The following is a 21,216-nucleotide window of genomic DNA, read 5'->3' as shown; positions in this document are numbered from 1 at the left end:
AATGTTTTCAACATGGATAATGTTTCATTCAGTAATACAAATACCGGGTTAATAAGCTAGTTTATTAGCTTGTTAGCTAGTTTAGTTTAGTTGAATCAATAAAGCGCTCCAGCAATGCATCAAACTTAACAGTAAATCAGTATTATTAGACTGGTAGGTACACGGCACTACTTCATTTTTATGTTACATGAAGATAAAAAACTGCAACCGTGCATCAAATAGAGGCAAAGCTGTGGCGTGCTGGATGAAGTGAACTTTTAGTGTGTTCAAAGTAGATTTTGTCTATTTTTCACAGGACTTGGAAGAAAACAAGTTACTGTCCTCCCACTTTTGTGAAAATACCAAGAGTGCACTTGCGATAAGATTAAGTTTTACTTTGAGTTTTCCTACAGATTAAAAACAAAAACAATATGAAAGCAAAAAAACACAAGAGTAAGCACATTTTTGAAGCTTTCTCTTATAATTTTCATGATTAATTATTGTTGGGTTAGTTTCTAAGTTTGAATTAAATTCAAGTTTTTCCTTACTTTAAACACTTGATCTGCTCTAAATGAATCCAGCTGTACTCTAGTACAGTTAGTTTGTTGACTATTTTAGTTCATTATGGCAATAATGTCGTTAGTTGACTGAGATTTTTATCTTTATATTATAATAGTATAGACATGACTAGGGATGTCACGATACCAGAACTTTAGTAGTCGATACTAATAACAGTAAATCCCATGATTCTCGATACCGATGTGATACCACGGTAAAAAAAACAAAAGTGAAAGAATAAATACCATGTTCTTTAACATACACATACTTCAACATCTCGCCAAAAACTACATTTTACAAGATTACATTTTAACACATCATGATAACGTCAGAATTTACCTTCACCCCAAATGATAGCTAGTTAGCGTTAGCTGTTAGCAGCCGGTGAGCAGCACAGTCCTGCACGGAGCTAACAGCTAACGCTAATTAGCTCTTGTCCTGCCAATTTCAACACGGATTTGTGTTAGTGTCTAGAAGGTAACCCACAATTTGGGAATCTCAAGCTCTGACGTCTTCATAATTTTGGCATCGGCTTGGTACTAGGGATGCACCGATACCGATACCAGTATCGGGTCCGATACTGTGCTCATGTACTCGTACTCGCAAAACGGCTCCGATACAACGGCACCAATACCTCTTTACGGCAGCGTGACGTTAACCTCTCATCGGCATCTTTTGGGTCCTATCGCACGTGCTCACGCTGCACCTCCCCGACGGTGGGGCGCTGTAAAGCTGCGGCCGCGAGCCACCTTCGCCCCGAGCCTTTCCAAGCCGACCTAGAGCTGGTCGTAGTGCAATGCCTCGTATGCGGGACTCCCCAGCATGTCGTGTGTCGCTCACACCCTCCAGCTGGCTGTTAACGAGGGTCTTTTGGCACAGAGAAGTACTCGTATCGGTACTCGTATCGGTACTCGGTAGCGGCGAGTACCCAAATGTAAGTACTTATACTCGGTCTGAAATAAACTGGTATTGGTGCATCCCTACTTGGTATATCGACGGATCGGTTCCTCGTGACATCCCTAGTCCTGACCTTTCCCCTCCGTGTGCTGTATTAATGTGTTAGCAGACAAGCTGGTTACCTTCAGCTGGGTGTTGAAAGCGTCTATCTCCAGCAGTTTAGCCCTCGTCTCTCTCTCCACGGCGTCCAGCTGTTCTCTGAGCTGCTGTCTGCTAGTCTCCTTCTGCTCCACAGCCTTCTGCAGCGACGACAGGCTGTCACCTAAAGACACACAGGCAAGAGGGAGATCAGGTTAGCTTCATTAGTCACAGACAAATATTATTATTTTGTTTAAGTACATTGTGGTAACCAATGAGTGAGTCAACGAGTGCTCCTGCTTGCTCAGGATTTTATTAGACATCACAGATGTACGTATGAACTGATCAAGAACTGAGAAAAACATGGTTACTTTCAACTTGACAACCGCATGTTTTTAATTATACTAATCCTCTGCCTGCACAAATCTATTCAAATCTTTTATTGAAAAGTGATGCAACTGCCACAAATTTGCCAGTCCGAATGGTTTTGATGCAAAATTTTCACAGGCGTATTTCACATTTTAGTGTTGTTTATTCCTAACGCAGCTGGTGTGTAAAGGCAGTGTGTGTTTAGTTTATGTAGGGTAGTACTCACGATGCAGACTGTTCTGTTGAACCTGTTTCAGCTGGTCGTTGAGACTCTGTTTATCAGGAATTAGCCTCCCCAACCACTGCTGGGAGTCCTGCAGACAAACACAAAGTCAAATCAAGAAAAATAATTATCAAGTCAGTCACTTTACTAGTTTATTAAAAAAATCTGTACTACATTGATAAATCCTACAGTTTCTAAGAATGTGTCCGATGACGTAGCAGAAATGAATGTGACCCTGCTGTGTTGTATTTTGCTGATTTGTTCTGCGTACCTGCAGCTGCTGCTGCAGCAGGGTGATTTCAGCGATGCGTGTCTCTCTGGTCTGATTGGTCTGCTCCACCTCTCGCCGCTGAGCTGACAGACGAAACCGAACATCCTTCAGTTTGCCCTCCAGCTGGGACTTCTTATCGTTCTGGAGGACGGCACAGAAGGATGGAGAGGAATACTATTTCGTTATACTATACTATTAAGTTTCTGCTGATGTGTATGAAGTATGAGGTTGCAGAAAGAATGTGTTGATAGCGGCTCTGTTCTTCCTGTTTGGTGTTAGCTGATTGTTTTTTGGTTTATCTTTGAAGAAACCTTTCAAGCTCCCCATTGTCACACAGACCAACTCTCTCTGTCTGTCAGTCCAGAGGATAACTCTGGTGCTAACAGTCAGCTTGGTGACAAACTAGCAGTGCTGCTGCTTAAAACAGTACAACTTTGACTCTAAATAATTGCCATTAAAGGGTAACTTAGGTATTTTTTAACCTGGACCGTATTTTTCCATGTTTTGTGTCAACAATCTTTGAAACTGGTCCAGTATTGAGGGAGAGCGCTGCAGCCGGCAGTTGCTCACGGGCTGCAATATGGTGCTATCGGGGCAAGCTGGCACCGTCATTTCCGTCCACTAAAAGTGCTTGTTTTTGCCCTGATAGGCTCGGACTGTTATTATAAGAGTCTGATAACATTATGGAAAAAGTCTCGCTCAAGGAGAAGTCTCATTCTGAAATCTGGCGAGGTGAGGTGTTGCCGGAAGACAGCGGTGGAATAGTGGAATACCTCTATGGTGGAAACGCAAGTGATTGTTGTGTTAAGAGTACAGAAAGCGTAGCTTAGTGTCATCTAAAAGATTTTCAATGTCATGGCTGAATAACTGATATAGCTGATATTCAGATTTCACAACAAGACTTCTCCTTGAGCAAAATAACAAACAGACCGGATCAAGAGAAAGGTAAGAAAAAGGGTTTTATTTCTCTGTAGGGTCCGTTCCATGATGTTGTCAGACACTTATAATAACAATCTGAGCCTGTCAGTGGCAAAAACAAGCACTTTTAGTGGACGTAACGTTACATTGCTCGTTTAGTGGCTGCCGGTCCCAGCGTTCTCCCTCAATACTGGACCAACTTCAGAAATTGTTGTCCCCATTAGTCACTTAAGACAGAAAAACATGAGAAAATAGGATCCTACGACCTCCTGGAGTATTAGGGCCACATTGAGGGGGAAAAAATCTGAGATTTAGAGAATAAAGTCGTAATATTACGAGAATAAAGTCCTAAGTATGACATGTTGTCAGATTTCCTCCCTTTGATTGACAAGCCCTACAGTATATTCTCTTGTCTACTCTTTTATGTGACGAGGTGTGGGTGCTTAAGTATGTGTGATTACCAGAGCCTCCAGTTCAAACTCCAGCGTCTTCTTCCTGGCTTTGAGCAGCACTATACTCTCCTGCTCTCGGTTTCTCTGAGTCAGAAGCTCCTGGCGACGTTGACGCTCCCACTCCAGCTGACGCTGGCGCTCTAATTCACGCTTCGCAGACTGGACGGACCAAACACACACACAGCGAAATATTACAGCTCAAAGAACAAGATGGCAAAAGATAGGAAATTAGATTATATTCATATATTACACACTTCATTATACACAACAAGCCATCCACTGTAGGAGTGTAATTTAGGCTCTAAGAGATCTAAAGAGGGCAGTGAAAGGTCTCCGAGTTGTCTGCATCAGATTTAATTACAAGTCTACAGCGGTTCAACGTCAACTCAACCATAACTCTTCAATTAAAAGCAGATAACTGGTAATCATGTTCCTCCTCCTTCCTACCTCTCTCCTCTCTATCTCTTTACGTCTCTCATCCTCTCTCTGCCTCTCAATCTCTCTCTGTCTCTCCAGCTGTCTCTCTAGTTCGTGCTGTCGTCTCCTCTCCTGCTCCATACGCTCACGCTCCTGAAAAACAAACAAAAAAATTAGCTGGAAGAACAAACAACTTTATTATCTGTTACGCATTTTATTAACCTGCTACATGTCGTAAAGGTAAATAACTCACTGATGGGACGTTGTGGCTCTTACAGTGACGGCACTGTGGCTATTATATGATGCAAATATTTCACAGACTTATACACAAGCCATCAGCCGTGACCAGTTCACATTACGAAGGCCCACAGAGTGGAAATGAGGAATCAATGGAGTCTACCTTTCTCTCCAGTTCCTCCCTCTCCAGCGTCGCCAGCCTCTCCTGCTCTTTCCTCTGCAGCTCCTGCAGAGCCTGACGTCTCTTCTCCAGCTCCAGGTTTCCTCGCTCAAAGTTCTCCCTCTTCTTGTCTTCAAACGTCACTGCGGCGAGACAAACCAAGTCAATATAAACAACGTACAGTACAGCAGCTATGATTTCACATTTTTTACCGTGCTTAAGCACTAAGAAGTGCACATTCATTATTCTAATTTTTATTATTTGTGATTTATACACAACATAACACTGGGCAGTGAGATATGATACAAAGATTACATAATATATGCATCCAACTATGAAGTAAGGAATCTCTGTCTGTGTGTCTGTGTGTCTTTCACATAACTCATGAATTCTTGAGTTATGGCCAAAACTGTGTTTTTGTGAGGTCACAGTGACCTCTGACCACCAAAATCTAATCGGTTCATCCTTGAGTCCAAGTGGATGTTTGTGCCAAATTTAAAGAAATTCCCCGCGTTCCTCAGATAACACGTTCACGAGAATCAACGGATGGACGGACAACTCTAAAAATCTCGTGGCATAAAAAGTCACGCTGACAGTGAAGTATCTACTGGGAGACCGACACCAAATAAAACAGCTGAAGGAGACGGCTCAGACGGGCGTGCAACAATACAACTTGAGTGTTGCAAATACTGATTTCAAGAAAAGGGCAGGAGCTCAGTGACAACAAATATTCTGCTTTATTTCAAACTGCCAGAACTTTTCACATGAACCTCGATGGAAAGTGGCGAGAAACTGATTGAAAGAAACAGTAAAGAAGAAGCAGAAGAAGTTTCAAGGGTCGAGGCAGCTTTTATCATTAATCATTCTTTTTGTTGTTTATCAAAAGATCCCAGTAGAGTTTTGAAGCCAACGTAGGTGAGTGTTGGCAGGGCCAGTCCCAGTTTGACCAGTAATATGATGTAATGTGGAGGACCAATCACCTGGTAGGTTCTTGCTGCACTCCGCCTCTTCCTCCACCTCCTCCGGGACGCTGAACTCCGACTGAACACTGTCACTTCGCACACGCCTTCAAAACAACACAAACACACACACCGTCAAAACAATACAAATTATTAATACAATTAATTAATAAATTAATTGTTGCAGATCTAGTAAACAAACACAAATTCGTATTACTTCTATTTATGTTTGTTTACAGGAGCTGCAACAATTACTCGATTAGTTGTCAACTATTAAATTAATCGACAACTATTTTGATAATCGATTAACTGGTTTGAGTATTTGTTTTAAGAAAAGAAAGTCTAAATTCTCTGAGTCCTGCTTCTTAAATGTGAATATTTTCTGTTTTCTTTACTCCTCTATGACAGTAAAGTGAACATCTTTGAGTTGTGGACAAAAACAAGACATTTGAGGATGTCGTCTCGGGCTTTGGGAAACACTGACCGACAGTTTTCACCATTTTATAGATCAAACAACTAATCAATTAATCGAGAAAATAATCAACAGAATAATCGGCAATGAAAATAATTGTTAGCTGCAGCCCTAATGTTCATAATTCAAACTAAACACTAACAAATACAAACTATTTTTGTATTCAATGAGTTTATAATGTTTGAAAAAACTGGTTAATGTAGTTCACTTTAACCTGAAACATCAGTCACAAACATCGACTGCTGTTAAAATCAATATACATGTGTATTATTATGCATACCGCTGTCAGTTAATGAGGTATTTAGAGTATTGAGTATTTACCTGAATGTGGGTGGGAGGTAATCTGGTGGTAACACAGGTGGCAGCGGTAACCCTGACATCGCCATATCTATGAGGTGCATGGCCAAGATAAACTCCTCAGCTGTTAGCTTTCCATCCTGGTCGATATCCGATAGACTCCTACAGGGAAAGAAAGATGGAACAAATTAAGTATTTTAAGGACTAACGTCTTCGACTCCCATTTTGATGAAGATGTACTGACCATATCGTGGCCAGCTGGCCCTGAGGAAGACTGGACTGCATCAGGATGGTGCGAGCCTGAGGACCTGAGAGAGAGAGAGAGAGAGAGAGAGAGAGAGAGAGAGAGAGAGAGAGAGAGAGAGAGAGAGAGAGAGAGAGAGAGAGAGAGAGAGAGAGAGAGAGAGAGAGAGAGAGAGAGAGAGAGAGAGAGAGAGAGAGAGAGAGAGAGAGAGAGAGAGAGAGAGAGAGAGAGAGAGAGAGAGAGAAAGAAATCACATTTAATGCTATGGCAGACAGGACAGAAATATTATCACAAATAATGACACGTTAATGTGTGTGTTCTAGTACCTGTGAGGTGTCCACTCATCATCTTGTCGTGGGAGTTAAACAGCTGTCTGTACTTGAGCCTGGAGCCCTGAGGGACCGCCCAATCACAGGGGGGCTGAACACTAACAGAAAATAAAGAGACTTTACCTTAGAGCGGGTCATAAGGAACAATAAGCACATATAATGTAGGATGCAGACAACGTCAGGTTAACCGTGAGCTGTTTCTCATTTTAGCACATCGTTATCAGATTTCTGATTACGTTGCCTACCTGGTAGTGTCTATGGACGTCCCCTTCTGCAACTTGGTACTGGAACGATTGAACGAAGAAGACTTGTTGACAGAGGGAGCTGAGAGACACAGAGAAGAGGACATTTAAGTCTGAGGCTGTGGTCAGATACTCAGCTCACATGCTACACGAGAATCAGGCTGATTTTGTCCGTCAATCGTCAGCAAAGCCCCGATTGTTTGATGGTCCTAAAGATGATCTTTCCAGATGTACCTGTGGTGTGAGATATGTTAAGAGTGTTTTTTTTACATCCCCCGATCGTCTCTGAAGCCCAACCTGGCCGCGCGGATTTCAAATGGTAAATATTAAACACGTGCAATATGTGTGTGGGGAACCCCGAGGACAGCCGATGACGCATCCACGTGGGAAAGAACATTAGCCGATAGAGAACCAAGCTGACTGAAGAAGGAAGGACAACCACTGCCGTCATGGTGGCCGCGGCTAATGCATGAGCTAATGCTAAACGTGAAGCACAAAGTAGTATTGAGATGGAGCGCAGTGCTACTGCAGGGCTGAGTTTTCTCTTCCTTTCTCTAGGAAACTTGCGGCGGCGACGCGATTCTGAGTTCAGGCTCAGGTTCCTGAATGAATCTGTTAGTTGGTGTTATGCTGTTTTGGCCAAATCGTTGCTCTCCACACACTATTAGAACAAAACGGTTAAATTCAACACAACATGTCGTTATGTGTGGGCTCTCTCACATTTTACACATCTGGTAAGATTTGAAAAAATCTTTTAGTTTGGGCCAGCCTTAAGTCACTAAGCGGTGCTATTGATAACATTCAGCCACTTCATGTGACACTCTCTTCCACCGTTCCATTGCATTCACTTCACAACAAATGGTTGCCAGTTCGTTGCACAACCTGCATATTTTATGGTCGAGTGGAGTGAGACTCAGACAGACGGTCACGTCAAGTGATGAATCTTTCGTGGTAGAGTAAAAGTCGTTTTGCAACCGTGTCGTTGCAGTGTGTTACCTGGGTGGGAGAAGCCTGAGATGGGCTGCATCAAGCCTGCGGGAGGGGCTCCGTTGGCGATGGGCGGGGGGAGGGGAGGAGGGGCGGACGAAACGAGTGGGGGGGACACTCCGACGGGGAGAGGTGGCAGGGGGAGAGGAGGCACGCCTGATAGAGGGGCTGAGAGGGGAGGCATGGGGGGCATGCCTGTAGAAAAAACAGACGTGATTATCAGAGTGACATCCTCCTGATCAAATACATCTGCTGGGTTTTACCCCCGCCCAACGAGACATCAAGAAACCTTGAGGCAAAGCAGTCACAAGAAAACGACAATAAAAGATAATATCTCTGTTATTACATTAAACTGTGTGCAGTGGTTCTTCTGTTCAACTGTGCACCATCACAGAGAAAATTACAACCATTGCGGAGGAAGAATTAAATTAAAATGATCACTGTTAGTCTAACAATCAATCACAACCTAAGAGTTCAAGGCCAGCTGATAAACATCAATTATTTCACATACACAGCGTGCGATCTTGTCTTACCAAAGCCGCTCTGTGGGGGGAAAGTCAGTGGGGGCGGATTCATACTGGGAGGGAGCGCGGGGGGCAGCGGGTGACCCTGGAGTTTCAATTTGATGAGCTTCATGGCGATGGAGAACTCGTGGATGTCCATACGACCATCGCTGTTCATATCAGCCAGAGCCCTTAAAAAAGGCACACAGAGAAACAGTTAAAGGAATGTTGCATTGTTACATTAAAAAAAAAAAAAGTTGAGAAATGATTGATATCTGTCCTTCTGTGAGCTCGTAGAAACTTCCCGTCTATGTGACTCACCAGATTTGGGCCAGGATGGGAGGAGGCAGACCTGATTGAAGGAAGAAGTTCCTGGCTTGGTCGCCTTGACGGACAAACAGAAACAGGATGTGAGATCAGGATCATGAAGGCCACTTTAGACCACATGGAGAAAGCCAAAGCCCATTTAAAAATACATAAATATTAAGATCTTTAGGACACTGGCAGAAATATTGCACTTTCTCCGTGTCAATACTACTCTACTACTACCATGGTAAAAAAACAAAGTAAAAGAATAAATCTCACGTTCTTCAACATCCACTCCTTTATTACCGTTAGCATACTGTTTTTTGTTAGGAAGTTAAACAGGTCATAATTCTATCTCTATTATTATATTATATTGGATTTACTCACCAAAAACTACATTTTACAAGATTAAATTTGAATATAACGTTAGAATTCAAAGCCTGAATGCATCATAATGTAAATCAATGGCACCTCCCGTTTTGAAGTCAGCAGGACAAGAGCTAATTATCGTTAGCTGTTAGCAGCCGGTAGGCAGCACAACTGTTAACGTTAACTAGCTCTCGTCTTGCAACACAAATCTGTTGTTCGTAATGTAGCGTCATCAGGGGAAAAAAATAGGGTGTGTGCCCTGGACAATGGGTCGCCGTTATGGTGCCTTCAAATGGGGTCGTGTTTATCGTGTCCATATGAACGCCCCCCTCCCCCCCCCCCCCCACCCCCTTCCGGTATTAACAACCTCGTAAGTGGAAAGTTTCTGAAAGCTCCGAGTTCACGAGTTGTGACGTGACGTTTGTTGACGTTTTCAGAAATGGCGGACCTCATAGAAGTTAATTTTTCGGGGCATAATGAGTTAATATATTGTAATTTTAGTCGTATATTGTTTTCTTGGTAATTCTATAATACGTCAGCCTCATCCTTTCCCTCTGTCATTATACCTTTGCATTTCCTGCATTATGTTACCCGCTTGCTGGCTTGCTAAATTGTTAGCCTCTGTGGCTTCTAGACGCCAACAGTAACGTTAATATTGCTTAGCAGCGGTGTTCTTCACGACTTAACCACTTGAACGCCACACATATCGTGTACACGACCTCCCATCTCATAAACACGGTAAACACGACCCCATATGAAGGCACCATTAGTCTCGAGCCCTGACGGTACCTACGGTACTGTAGAAAAACGAGTACCGTCGCATTTTCAGAATTTTTGGCATCAACTTGGTACCAAAGTATCGGTTCTCATGACATCCCAAGTCAATACAATAAACTATGCCATCATGTGACATTACACAACTACAAAATATTAATCAGCAACGCATTTGATCTGAAGTTGATCTGTAACATTAAATGTAATTGTAAGTGTTTTCTTGATTCAGATTGTGTTTTCTGCACCACACATCTGAGCCCTGAGGACCTTGAATGACACTGCCTTTGTTCATGTCCTCATCTCACCTTACTTTAATGGTGTATAGGTGAGATAAAGAGAGAGAGAGAGATAAAGAGAGAGAGGGTAACCTGTGATGTAACCCCCGGCAGTCGGAGAGAGGCTGAGAAACTGCTGATCATGTTTGGCTCTCTCATCCGCTGAGATCAGAAACACATCTGGACCTAACACACACACAATAGAAACAAACACACACACAGTTACACATCAGACAACAAACACAAGGAAGGCCGAGACAGAGCCAGACGCAGACGGAGGGAGAAAAGGGAGGCTTGAGAAGAATGTGTTAGTCATGAGTTTCACTTCCTGTTGGAGGAGTCCTAATAAATGATACTTAAGAAAGAGTGTCAACTCAGAGACTGATGAGAAAAGAAAATAACGGATGAACGGATGAGAGTCAGAGACCTTCGTCTTTCCTTAGAAATTCAGTCATTAACATGTGAATTTAATACTCATCACTCTCTGACGGGGATGATTCAGCCTTTAATTAGCTAGTCTATCTGCTCTACTAATAACCCAGTTTCCATTCTGTTGCAATTTTTCTTCAACAAATTAAATTAGGAACCAATCGGAGCAGTGGTTCCCTTTAACTCCATCCTGTACTCATTTACTGGCAGTTTACATGTTTAGTGACTCATGATGACTCACTTTTACATGCAAGAACTGTTGCAACTCCCTTTGTTGTTGAAAATAATTCTTATTATTTACGTATGCAGCCTAGATGCTACTACCACAAGGCATGGCTCACATCCCCCCCCCCACTCACTGTTTGACCCCTACTAAAGTAGGCCCAAAGGTTTTTGCCCTTTTGGAACTAATGGAACGAGTTGTACTCCGGAAACAAAATTGAAGTCGAAAAAAAGATTAACATTTTTTTGCCAAAATTTCAAAAACATTTTGTGCATCTTGGACTTCTAACCCCCAAAATGCACAACTAGACCACACTGTCACCCATCATACCAAATTTGAAGTTCCTAAGTTAAATAGCTTTCGGACACTTTTATGACATTTCATTTTTTCGAACAGACTTTTTTTTCAAACTTTTTGGGACTTGTTTTTGAACATTTTTCAGACTTTTTTCTTTTTTCTGATTTTTTTCTGACATTTTTTGGACATTTTTCCGACTTTTTTTCCGACATCTTTATGACTTTTTTTCTGACATTTTTTCAGGTTTTTTTCTGACATTTATTTTTTCATTATTTTTCAGACTTTTGCTGACAATTTTCTGACTTTTTTTTTTTTTTTTAAACTTTTTTTCAAATGGGGATCCTTTTAAATAAAAAAAATAAAATAAATGGTAATCCCATGCAGTTTTGGGCAAGTAGTTTTTTGAATGCAGTATAAATGTGTTATTTCCTCCTATTCTAAAATGATGTATTTGAATATTTCTGCATACTGGGGTCCCTAAACAGTCTATGAATTACATAAATTGGGTATTATTGTAAAGCTGAGACTCTTGTGCATCCAATGAGTCCGACTGTATTCATGTGTGATGATGTTAGTCCCCATAGGAGACATTTCACAGTGACTTGTTTTACTCAGATTTTATAGCCTACATATGCTGGTGTGCCTTTATACTGCGACAGTATTCCTAAATTTAGATTTGAAAAAAATGCCAATGCCGCCGCCGGTCCTAAACACTTTTCTGGCAGAAACCCCGGTAGTTTGGACGCATTATACTTTTTATGATGAAAAGCTGCAGCTATGCCGTTGTTGTGACTTTATTCAATTCCTGAAGTAACTCCGCTGTGCTTGACAATTAGTTTGATAGATAATCTTTGGGGGGGATTTTAAGATGTGGATGTAAAACTGTTTATGGAAAATTAAAGTGGATTTATGAGAAGCTATGGATCGTCTTCTAATGCACTGATGAATATTATGGTTGATTAATGGAGCAATGTACCGCCTTTACTCTTAGCTGTTAACTCTGAGAGGAAAATATAAACAGCTTTCATTACACCCATCTTTCATAGCAGTTATAAACACATACTGACCTGCGAATGTGGTGGGGAACTGTGCCATGGTTCACTCAGTCTTCTGCACCACACAACACCTGAAACAACACATTTAGAAAAACAGTTTTTATCAGATCGATCTCATTCAATATTAAACTGCTCAGTAATGCAGCGATACAACAAACAACCTCACATTAAGAACGTTTCACTGGTGAGCAACAAAGATGCGTTTTCTAAGTCATCAAGTTCAGTAATCCAACTAGATGCTTAAAAGCATTATTAAAAAGTCTGAATAAAGTCCGGTCACCTGCCGAAGGTGCTGAGACAGTAGACAAACTCAGTCAGAGGAAACTATTATCGCACGAGTGTGGAGTTAATTTTCCACTCTGCTGTGTTCTGATGCTGAAGTTGTGAATTTCTAGTTGCCCAGTGAGCCGTTATAGTTTTGATGCAACGATGTATGCAAACACTAAATAAATAAACACAGTAGTCCTCGATAAGGAGTATATAGCATATTATAAATCCAATGTGTCAACAGGGCAGCAACCCTTTATGTATGCAGGGCAGGCTGCCGGCCTGATACTCGCTTGTTTGTAAAACCGCTCTGCTTCACACTCATTTACACACATTCTCACCGGGGAGCTGACCACAGTCAACACCACTTTTACACAGTTGGCCTGTAAAAAAGCTCCACTGGATTATTTTTAAAGTCAGCGGCGATACAAACTAGAAAGCTGCTGACACCAAAAAAAAACAGGGAATTCGTGTTTTTAAGATGCCCACACCTAAATAAATTATTTTAAAAAAGTTACTGCAAACCTAGAAATCACCGCTTGACCCCTACTTAAGTAGGGCCAAAGAATTGGTCTACTGAGCACAATGTAGCTTGAAGTTACTGCAAACTCAGCAATTGAGCTGCAATAATAAAACCAAACTCTGAGGTCCTGATCTTCAGTTAAATTTAATATAATTTACTTGTGATAATTGTGAGTCTTTTCAAAGCTCAAGACATGTGATTCAAGGTTTATATTTTTTAATCTGTTTAAAAAACGATATGGAATAACACAACACCCTGAATACCACGTACCTCTGCCCTAGTAGAGGTATGTTAATCAGATCCAGACCTGCCTCCCTCCCCTGTATCCCTCCATAACAACAATCTGACACACATTGCAACAGACAAGGTCTTAGTGAGGGTGTGTGAGTGTATGTGTGGGTTGATGATGTTTTTCCCCAGTGTGATGTAAATAAAAATTGCTCAAAAAACAGTCACTCAGACTGCTGTGGACATTTTTACTGAGACTATTTCTTCAGTAGAAAACTGTCCTCGGACTATTGAGGCTGTGTGTGTGTGTGTGTCCCATTATCATTAGAGTGGGAGGACAAAGTAACCAGCTTAACTAGGTCAGACGAACAAAGCCCACCCTACACAAACACACACACACACACACACACACACACACACACACACACACACACACACACACACGCCACTGAGAAAATATTGAAGCAGTTGAGCAACTACAGTCGATTTTTCTGCTGCTCTAAAGTAGAGACGGGAGTGAGCAAACTGCTGGTCAACTACCATTATAAACTTTTATTTTCACCAAGCATTTCCTCCTTTTGTTTCTCTCATTTTCTCAGATGCGATATGCAAAGTCCAGAGGCACCGTTACACCAACCAACCAGACCATGACCATTTAGTTTAGTGAGAATATGATCTGAACTGACAACTGAAAATTTACCCCAAAACACAAGGGCATTATAAGGCTAATATTCAGCTATTTCTTCATTAAATTGCAGCAGAGATTCACAGTGTTATCTTTAGGTGAAGTTGGAACAAGAAGTACTTTTATTTCTCACAGCCAAAATCTAGTGAGATGCCAGGTAGCCAAAACTCTGACCAGAAAAGAAGCAGCTTATGAATCAAAGTGACTTTTGTTTACAAGCGCCAGTTAAACCACAACACCTCAGACCAAAGAAAACTAACTAACAAAAAGAATGATTATGCCCTTTGTGACACCAGCAACAATGTAGAAGTAGAGCTGGGACGATTCACCTATCTCCTGATTCGATACGATCACGATACTTGGTTGCCGATTCGATATGTATTGCGATTTTTTTAAGTATTGCGATTCGATATTACAATTTATTGCGATTTCTGTTAACTTTTTTAACACTAGATTATGGGAAAAAGTTGAATCATACACTTCTAGGGACTTTTACTTTGGAAATATCTAAATTAATACAGTAAAAATGTTCGATTTTCAGCATGTATGTAGTCTGAGATGTCCTGAAATCAAATATATATTCCGTTTGACCAGGGAGACGAGAGTGACGGCCAGCTTGACAGCAACGTCACCGCGATACGATAACATTTCCTGTCCGTGACAGAGTTAGCATGCAGCTTTAGCCGTGATGTATAGCTCTGCTTTTCCTGTCAATGTGTGAAACCCAAAGTGTTTCCATCCTTTACTGGATGTGTAGTGTTTACCACGCTGGATTTAACATGTGAGGGTGCAGGTCGTATCCACGCAGACCCTCGGCCCTTTTCTACTTTCTCTGGTTTGTTTTGGTTGACGGATACGGAACGGATATGACGTCACGTTACTCAGACTACAACAATAAAAGCGGTAACTTCCTTCTACCTCTGCATAGACTCAAATGAAGCAAATATATCGAAACTGGGAATAAAAAATCTGTTTAAAAATCAATTAATCATTACTTTAATTCCTGTAATTTGCTGATCATAATCAAGTGTTCTGTTTTAATCATGCAAATATCCGTCTTTGATCAGACAGAAAAGTTGGCACGAATTATAAATCCAGCTGCAAACTTAATTTAAACTTCAATGAATTTGTTTGTTGCAGACGTCGTGCATCTATTTCCTTTGTCATGAGTGTGTATTAGAGGATTTGATGCTCTGTTCTGTCTGTGTACATGTATTGTCTTTGTGGGATTAGTCTGTATAATTACAGCGTTGATGTAACTGGAGTGTTGCTCTGTTATCAAGGCTCGTGGCAGATGCCAGTTTAAGCCCCTCACACACACACACACACACACACACACACTATGCCGGCTTCAGAACGTGATACAGATTAGGGTTCAGACTCCCGTCGTCCCTCCCCCTCAGTTTCCTGCTGACCCCCTCAAACATCCCCCCTTTCCCTGCTTCCATGAATGAATTTGGGACAAACAAATGCACACCAAAAGACGCTCCCCCCATTTGATGTCTCAATGCTGGATACTTAAAGACAAATAGTCTTAGACAAAGAGTGGACATAGTCACAGTGACGTCACTCATTGGTTTGTGGACTACGATTTTGAAGCCTCGGGTTCGGCATTTTGGTCGTAGCCATCGTGGTTTTTGGCCGTTGACATCTTGGTTTTTGACTTCACTTTTCAGACCCAGAGGTTCTAATCACAACGCATCAGGCTCGCAAAAGTCAGATCAACCCGTCAAACTAGGCAGAGCTGATCAAATATGAATCAATATTCTGTTACTGTAATGCCAAATTTCTCACCTCAAATGTTTTCAAAAACATATTTTAGTGTACCGTTTAGCTGTAGAATAAGAAAGTTGTGACCCGGCCACCATGTTGAAAACAAGTGGAGCCAAAACAACTGCAGTCAACATCGGAAATTCCTAGAAAGGAAATGGCGGGAACGATTGATTCTTAGATCCCTTGTGAGTCTCTTTTGAAAGATTCAGCATCAATACACAAAAAAAAAACTTAATCTTCTAGAGTGCTTTTACGTAACACTTTCTATTGACGGAGAGTGGAAAAGGGAGCTGATTATACAGTATACAGGCTGTGTAATGCAAGGAATGAAGGACAAACAACTTGTTGAAGCCGAACAGAAAACATACTGAACGATAATAAACAGTAAATTTGCCTCACCTTTTCAAAAGGTTTAAATATAGAAAAAAAGCAGGGGAATCTAAAATTGAGATGCATCAAAGATTCATCCTGTGATCAATTAATATCACGTATCATGGGTCAAAACTGAATCCAATCACAGAGATTTATCAGGCACAATTTCTCAAAGGGCATAAGATTACAAATTTAAAAGCTGAAGTAAATAGAGAGACTATTCTTATAAATCCACAGCACCTTGGATGTTTAAATGTCTTCATCCATTTGCTGCTTTGACACGACAGATGAGAAACATATTTCTGCCTCTTCTGCCATCCGTCATGTCTACTGTGACCTTACTGTGAATATCAACATGACATCATGTCAACTGTGTTGGGCAAGTTGTCAACAGGAATAAGAAAAAGGCAACATCAAACATCAAAATGGGCCCAGAAATTCATCATAAAATAACATTTAGTTGACTGTGCTGACTAAAAGCCTCAATCCTCCGGTCCCATTGTTTTAGTCTGAAATAGAGCGGATATGATGAGTCACTTAATCAATTAGTTGATTGACAGACAATTAATTACTGTCTCGTTTAGAAAGTAAAATGTGAATATTTGCTTGGAGGTTTCCACCATTTAATATCAATGTAAATTAAACTTTTATAATGTTAAAATATATATATATATATATATAAAAAAAAAAATCTCTTCATTATTATATTTTTTTAGACTAAATCATCAAAGGATTAATTGGAGAAAAATAATAAATAAAAACTGATAAATAAATTAAGAATTTGTTGACTGTAGGCCTGTCACAATATTTACTACTATATTGAATTTTCGTACGATAAGTGAACATGACCTCAAGCATTTTAACGTAATCGACTTATTGTACAATATATGGACCTTGATATTGCCTGTTGTGTTTACATAATGTCACCAACATTTTAGCCAACATGATGCCAGAATAAACACCAGGGCTTCCCTACCATGAAAAGACTCAGGCATTGCGCACACATTGCACATTTTAGTTAACAGAGCCGGGTGAGTCCATTTTATTTATTGTTTTGGTTGTGTATTAAGAATTAAAAGTTCATTGCCCTTTTAAAAGGGTGTACTTGCATTATAATGCTATTATATTATCACTATATTAGCAGCATAAAATGGTCTTAAAGAAACAATAATATAATTTATCGCAATTATTTCTGAGACAATATGTCATCCAAAAAATAGTCGTTATTGTGACAGGCCTGGTTGACTTTATCTTGTGTGGACGGTTACAGATATGATGTTGATTTAAATAACTGCAGCCTCTTTGCATCAGCCTTCTCCCACTCTACACACACACATGACACAAGCATTTGCATCTAACACACACACACTCCACACACACTCCCTGTTTTACACACTAGAGAAACTCTGACTCTGAACACACCCTCTGACACAGACTCTGAGCTCTGCGTCTCTCTCTGGAAACACATTCTTATCACACTGATGTCAAGTGGTGAGGCATGAGAGGTGACAGGACACTCACCCAGCTCCCCCCGCATCACTCCATCCGTCCCTCAGGCTCCCTCCCCCCATCCCTTCAAACCAACAGGCCTCCACATCTGGCTAACGTTAGCCCTATCACTATGTAACAACTGATAGCAGGACCAAAATGCCTTGGATGGTAACAAGCTTAACAGCCAACACAATGCAAAATAAAATGGTTAATTATATTACATAATGGAGGAATACTGCACCGCATTTTTGGGAGTTGCACTTATTGCAAAATAAGTGAAAACACCAGCAGTGAGCACAGCTGTGGGGGTGCTTTAAGGTCATATAAGCTATGTGACTCTTTACTTACCAAATGGTATTCCTTGTCAAATGGCATGACTGGCTTTATATTAAGAGTGATGTTAGTGTGTAATATAGATTTAAAGATATATATTATTAGTTGCCTGATCCATCTGGCTATTTACGCCTGTTTAAAATGTTTTTTTTTCATTGCTGATGGTTTTGAAGCTGTAGGACTTGAATGAAAGGAACACACTGTTGAATGCAGTCCTGGAATATGTCGGAACAAATCGTATTATGTGGCTCTGATTTATAGGTTGTTTGAAGCAAGAACACAGAGTCGCCCTCCTGAACCCACATGAACTTTTGAACTTCCTAAATGAACTGTGGATGATTATGTTGGTAATAATGTAGACTTCCCAGCAAACCAGGAACTCAGAGACATAAAACATCGCTGATAACAGAAATTAAAAGCCCCTAATATTGGTGAGCTTTCCTGTTAGCGTGAAATGTACAAACACTGCCAAATGTGCACCTCTAGCTGAACTGTATGAATGAAATTGGATTTAATAGGATTTGTCACACATGCACACAGCTAAGTTGCAAAGTTCAGCAGTAACATTCAGATGGAGAATGATCCACCTACACTACTCTTTATTGGGTTTGTAAAGCAACACAATCTGATGAGGCTGCCAGGCACATAGAGGAGACCAGGTACTAGGGCTGTCAAAGTTAACACGATAATAACGCCACTATTCTCTTTAACACATTAACGCAACCTGCAATTTTTAGGTTGTAGCGGGCTCAGTTTTAAAGCTAGAGTGAAGATACTGGCATCATATGAAACTAAAAAACCTAAAGAATCCATCGGTACCAAACATGTCATACTAGCTTGTCATGAGGGAGGTTAAATAACGCTCCAAATTCAAGCTAAATTTTGGAGAGGAAAAGCTGTCATTGCCATTTTCAAAGGGGTCCCTTGACCTCTGACCTCCAGATATGTGAATGTAAATGGGTTCTATGGGTACCCACGAGTCTCCCCTTTACAGACATGCCCACTTTTATGATAATCACATGCAGTTTGGGGCAAGTCATAGTCAAGTCAGCACACTGACAGCTGTTGTTGCCTATTGGGCTGCAGTTTGCCATGTTATGATTGGAGCATATTGTTTTATGCTAAATGCAGTACCTGTGAGGGTTTCTGGACAATATCTGTCATTGTTTTGTGTTGTTAATTGATTTCCAATAATAAATATATAAATACATTTGCATAAAGCAGCATGTTTGCCCACTCACATGTTGATAAGAGTATTAAATACTTGACAAATCTCCCTTTAAGGTACATTTTGAACAGCCCTACCATGTACACATCACAGGTGAGACACACTGCCCAACTCCTGTTTGAAATAACGGTAATGCACACTGCACACACACACACACACACACACACACACACACACACACACACACACACACACACACACACACACACACACACACACACACACACACACACACACACACACACACACACACACACACACACACACACGCCATTTATTCAGCAGAGAGGATATAAACTATTGTCACAGATTACTGCATGATAATGAGACCTCAGAACTACAGATCTCCCGGAAACTTTACTCTGCAAGACCTTTGACCGTCTTGATAAATTGTGAGAAACAATAGTGAAAAAATGTGTGCAAATGCAAAGATTTTGTGTTTGAAAATTGCTGCCAATTCATTTTCCGTCCATTAACTAATTATTATTATTAAATCAGAGAATTGTTTCAGCTCTAATCTAGCTAAACCCTTTGCAGAACGGAGGGCGGGTCTCATGCCACACATGTCTCATGCAAAAAACATCTGCTATTGCTAGCAAGGGTGGGAAAACCAGTTATTTGGAAGTTTTCAAAGTATTCAAAACAACACAGATAGGAATCAAGATTGGTGCTGGATGAAAGCATTATTGAATATTTGAATCAAGATTGTAGTAAATTTGCACTTTAACTCACTGGAGACAGTGGTTTCATCTTGCAAAGTCTCCCACCTTTAAGACCTGTCAGCATCCGCGTTACCATGGCAACTAGTCCTAACTGATCGAGCTCAGTAAAGCCAATCAAGGTCAATAAAAAACGCTGAAGTTGCACATGAAACTAATGACTCACTTCTGTAGGAACAGCAGTTTACTGTGACAGGAAAGGTCTGTTTGTCAATCCATCTTAACTTCCTGCATTGTTTCTCGTCTATGATGAGGTGTTTTCACTCAACAGCCCTGAAGCATGTTCAGGTTTAAAGCAGATCACAGGATACTACAGCTGGGAATAACATTAGCTGGAAAACCTCCAACCATGACAGTCACTGATCTGTCTGCAACCTTGTCGACTCATCATTTTCCTCTCAACCGACCTGGCTACTAACAAACACGAAGGTTAACCACAAGTTAACACCAGTCAATGTGAATGTTAGGTCAGTTACAGGCTGGCAGTGCAGATGCAGTGATTTAACATTAGCACACTGGCTAACTGTTAGTAGCAGCTGGATGGCATCGCCCTCCATTATATGTACACAAACCAACATTAGACACCTCATAGACAGATCAATATCACAGTTAAAGGCTGACAATAGCAGGATATAAATGACGATGGGAGGCGGGGTTAAAATAAATGAAAATGCACTGTATCCAGTTGAAGAAGAACCTTATTTTAAGTCTCATTTTGATGCAAAGATTTGTTAATTGGCAGGAATGTAACACAACTTGGAAGCTCTGTTGATTTAATTTTGTGTAAAAATGTTGGTACAATTTAATTTTGCTTCTAGGAGATGCTCTGTGAATAAGAACCAGTCTTATTTTGATGCAATGATTTGTATATTAAGCAAGAATGTAGCACAACATGGAAATAATTAAAAGCAGTGCTCTCTCTCTCTCTCTATATATATATATATATACTTCCTTCCTGCAGCTGTCATACTCTACAACAAGCACTGCTCCCAGTAGACCACTTACACACCAAAAAACTGACAATAACCTGATATTTTCAGGTGGAATTTCATTTCATTCTCACTGTGCAATATCATTTTCCACTTGTGCAATTTTGTTAATAGTCTGTTTATTGTCAATACTGGTCCTATTTTTATACTTCCTTCTATTTAAATGGTTCATATTTTGTTTAGGTCTTTTTTTTTACTGTGTTAGCTGATGCATCTTGTTTTTTTGCA

The 21,216-nt window shown here is 40.6% G+C and overlaps 1 protein-coding gene across 9 annotated transcripts in view; it reads right to left on the bottom strand.

Annotated features, from left to right (window-relative positions):
* The window catches only part of itsn1 (intersectin 1 (SH3 domain protein)), a 51,598-nt gene that overhangs the window by 28,890 nt on the left and 1,492 nt on the right, over nt 1–21,216 (bottom strand). For 8 of the 9 annotated variants that reach the window (XM_074647339.1, XM_074647340.1, XM_074647335.1 and 5 more), the window contains exons 2-17: nt 12,393–12,451; nt 10,470–10,562; nt 8,974–9,037; nt 8,683–8,843; nt 8,159–8,344; nt 7,166–7,244; nt 6,918–7,018; nt 6,592–6,655; nt 6,372–6,509; nt 5,600–5,685; nt 4,623–4,762; nt 4,253–4,375; nt 3,815–3,964; nt 2,436–2,576; nt 2,168–2,255; nt 1,617–1,756 (exon numbers count right to left, since the gene is read on the bottom strand). In XM_074647339.1, coding sequence (XP_074503440.1) covers nt 1,617–1,756; nt 2,168–2,255; nt 2,436–2,576; nt 3,815–3,964; nt 4,253–4,375; nt 4,623–4,762; nt 5,600–5,685; nt 6,372–6,509; nt 6,592–6,655; nt 6,918–7,018; nt 7,166–7,244; nt 8,159–8,344; nt 8,683–8,843; nt 8,974–9,037; nt 10,470–10,562; nt 12,393–12,420 — 1,782 coding nt within the window. In that variant the 5' untranslated portion in view covers nt 12,421–12,451. The remainder of the gene's footprint in view (nt 1–1,616; nt 1,757–2,167; nt 2,256–2,435; nt 2,577–3,814; nt 3,965–4,252; nt 4,376–4,622; nt 4,763–5,599; nt 5,686–6,371; nt 6,510–6,591; nt 6,656–6,917; nt 7,019–7,165; nt 7,245–8,158; nt 8,345–8,682; nt 8,844–8,973; nt 9,038–10,469; nt 10,563–12,392; nt 12,452–21,216) is intronic. The other variant, XM_074647336.1, reaches the window with a different exon arrangement.

Source organism: Sebastes fasciatus, chromosome 9, assembly GCF_043250625.1.
Source record: "Sebastes fasciatus isolate fSebFas1 chromosome 9, fSebFas1.pri, whole genome shotgun sequence".
In the NCBI taxonomy this organism is placed as follows: domain Eukaryota; kingdom Metazoa; phylum Chordata; class Actinopteri; order Perciformes; family Sebastidae; genus Sebastes; species Sebastes fasciatus.
Note: the sequence above shows the minus strand (reverse complement) of the source record. Positions and strands in the feature narration are given on the sequence as shown.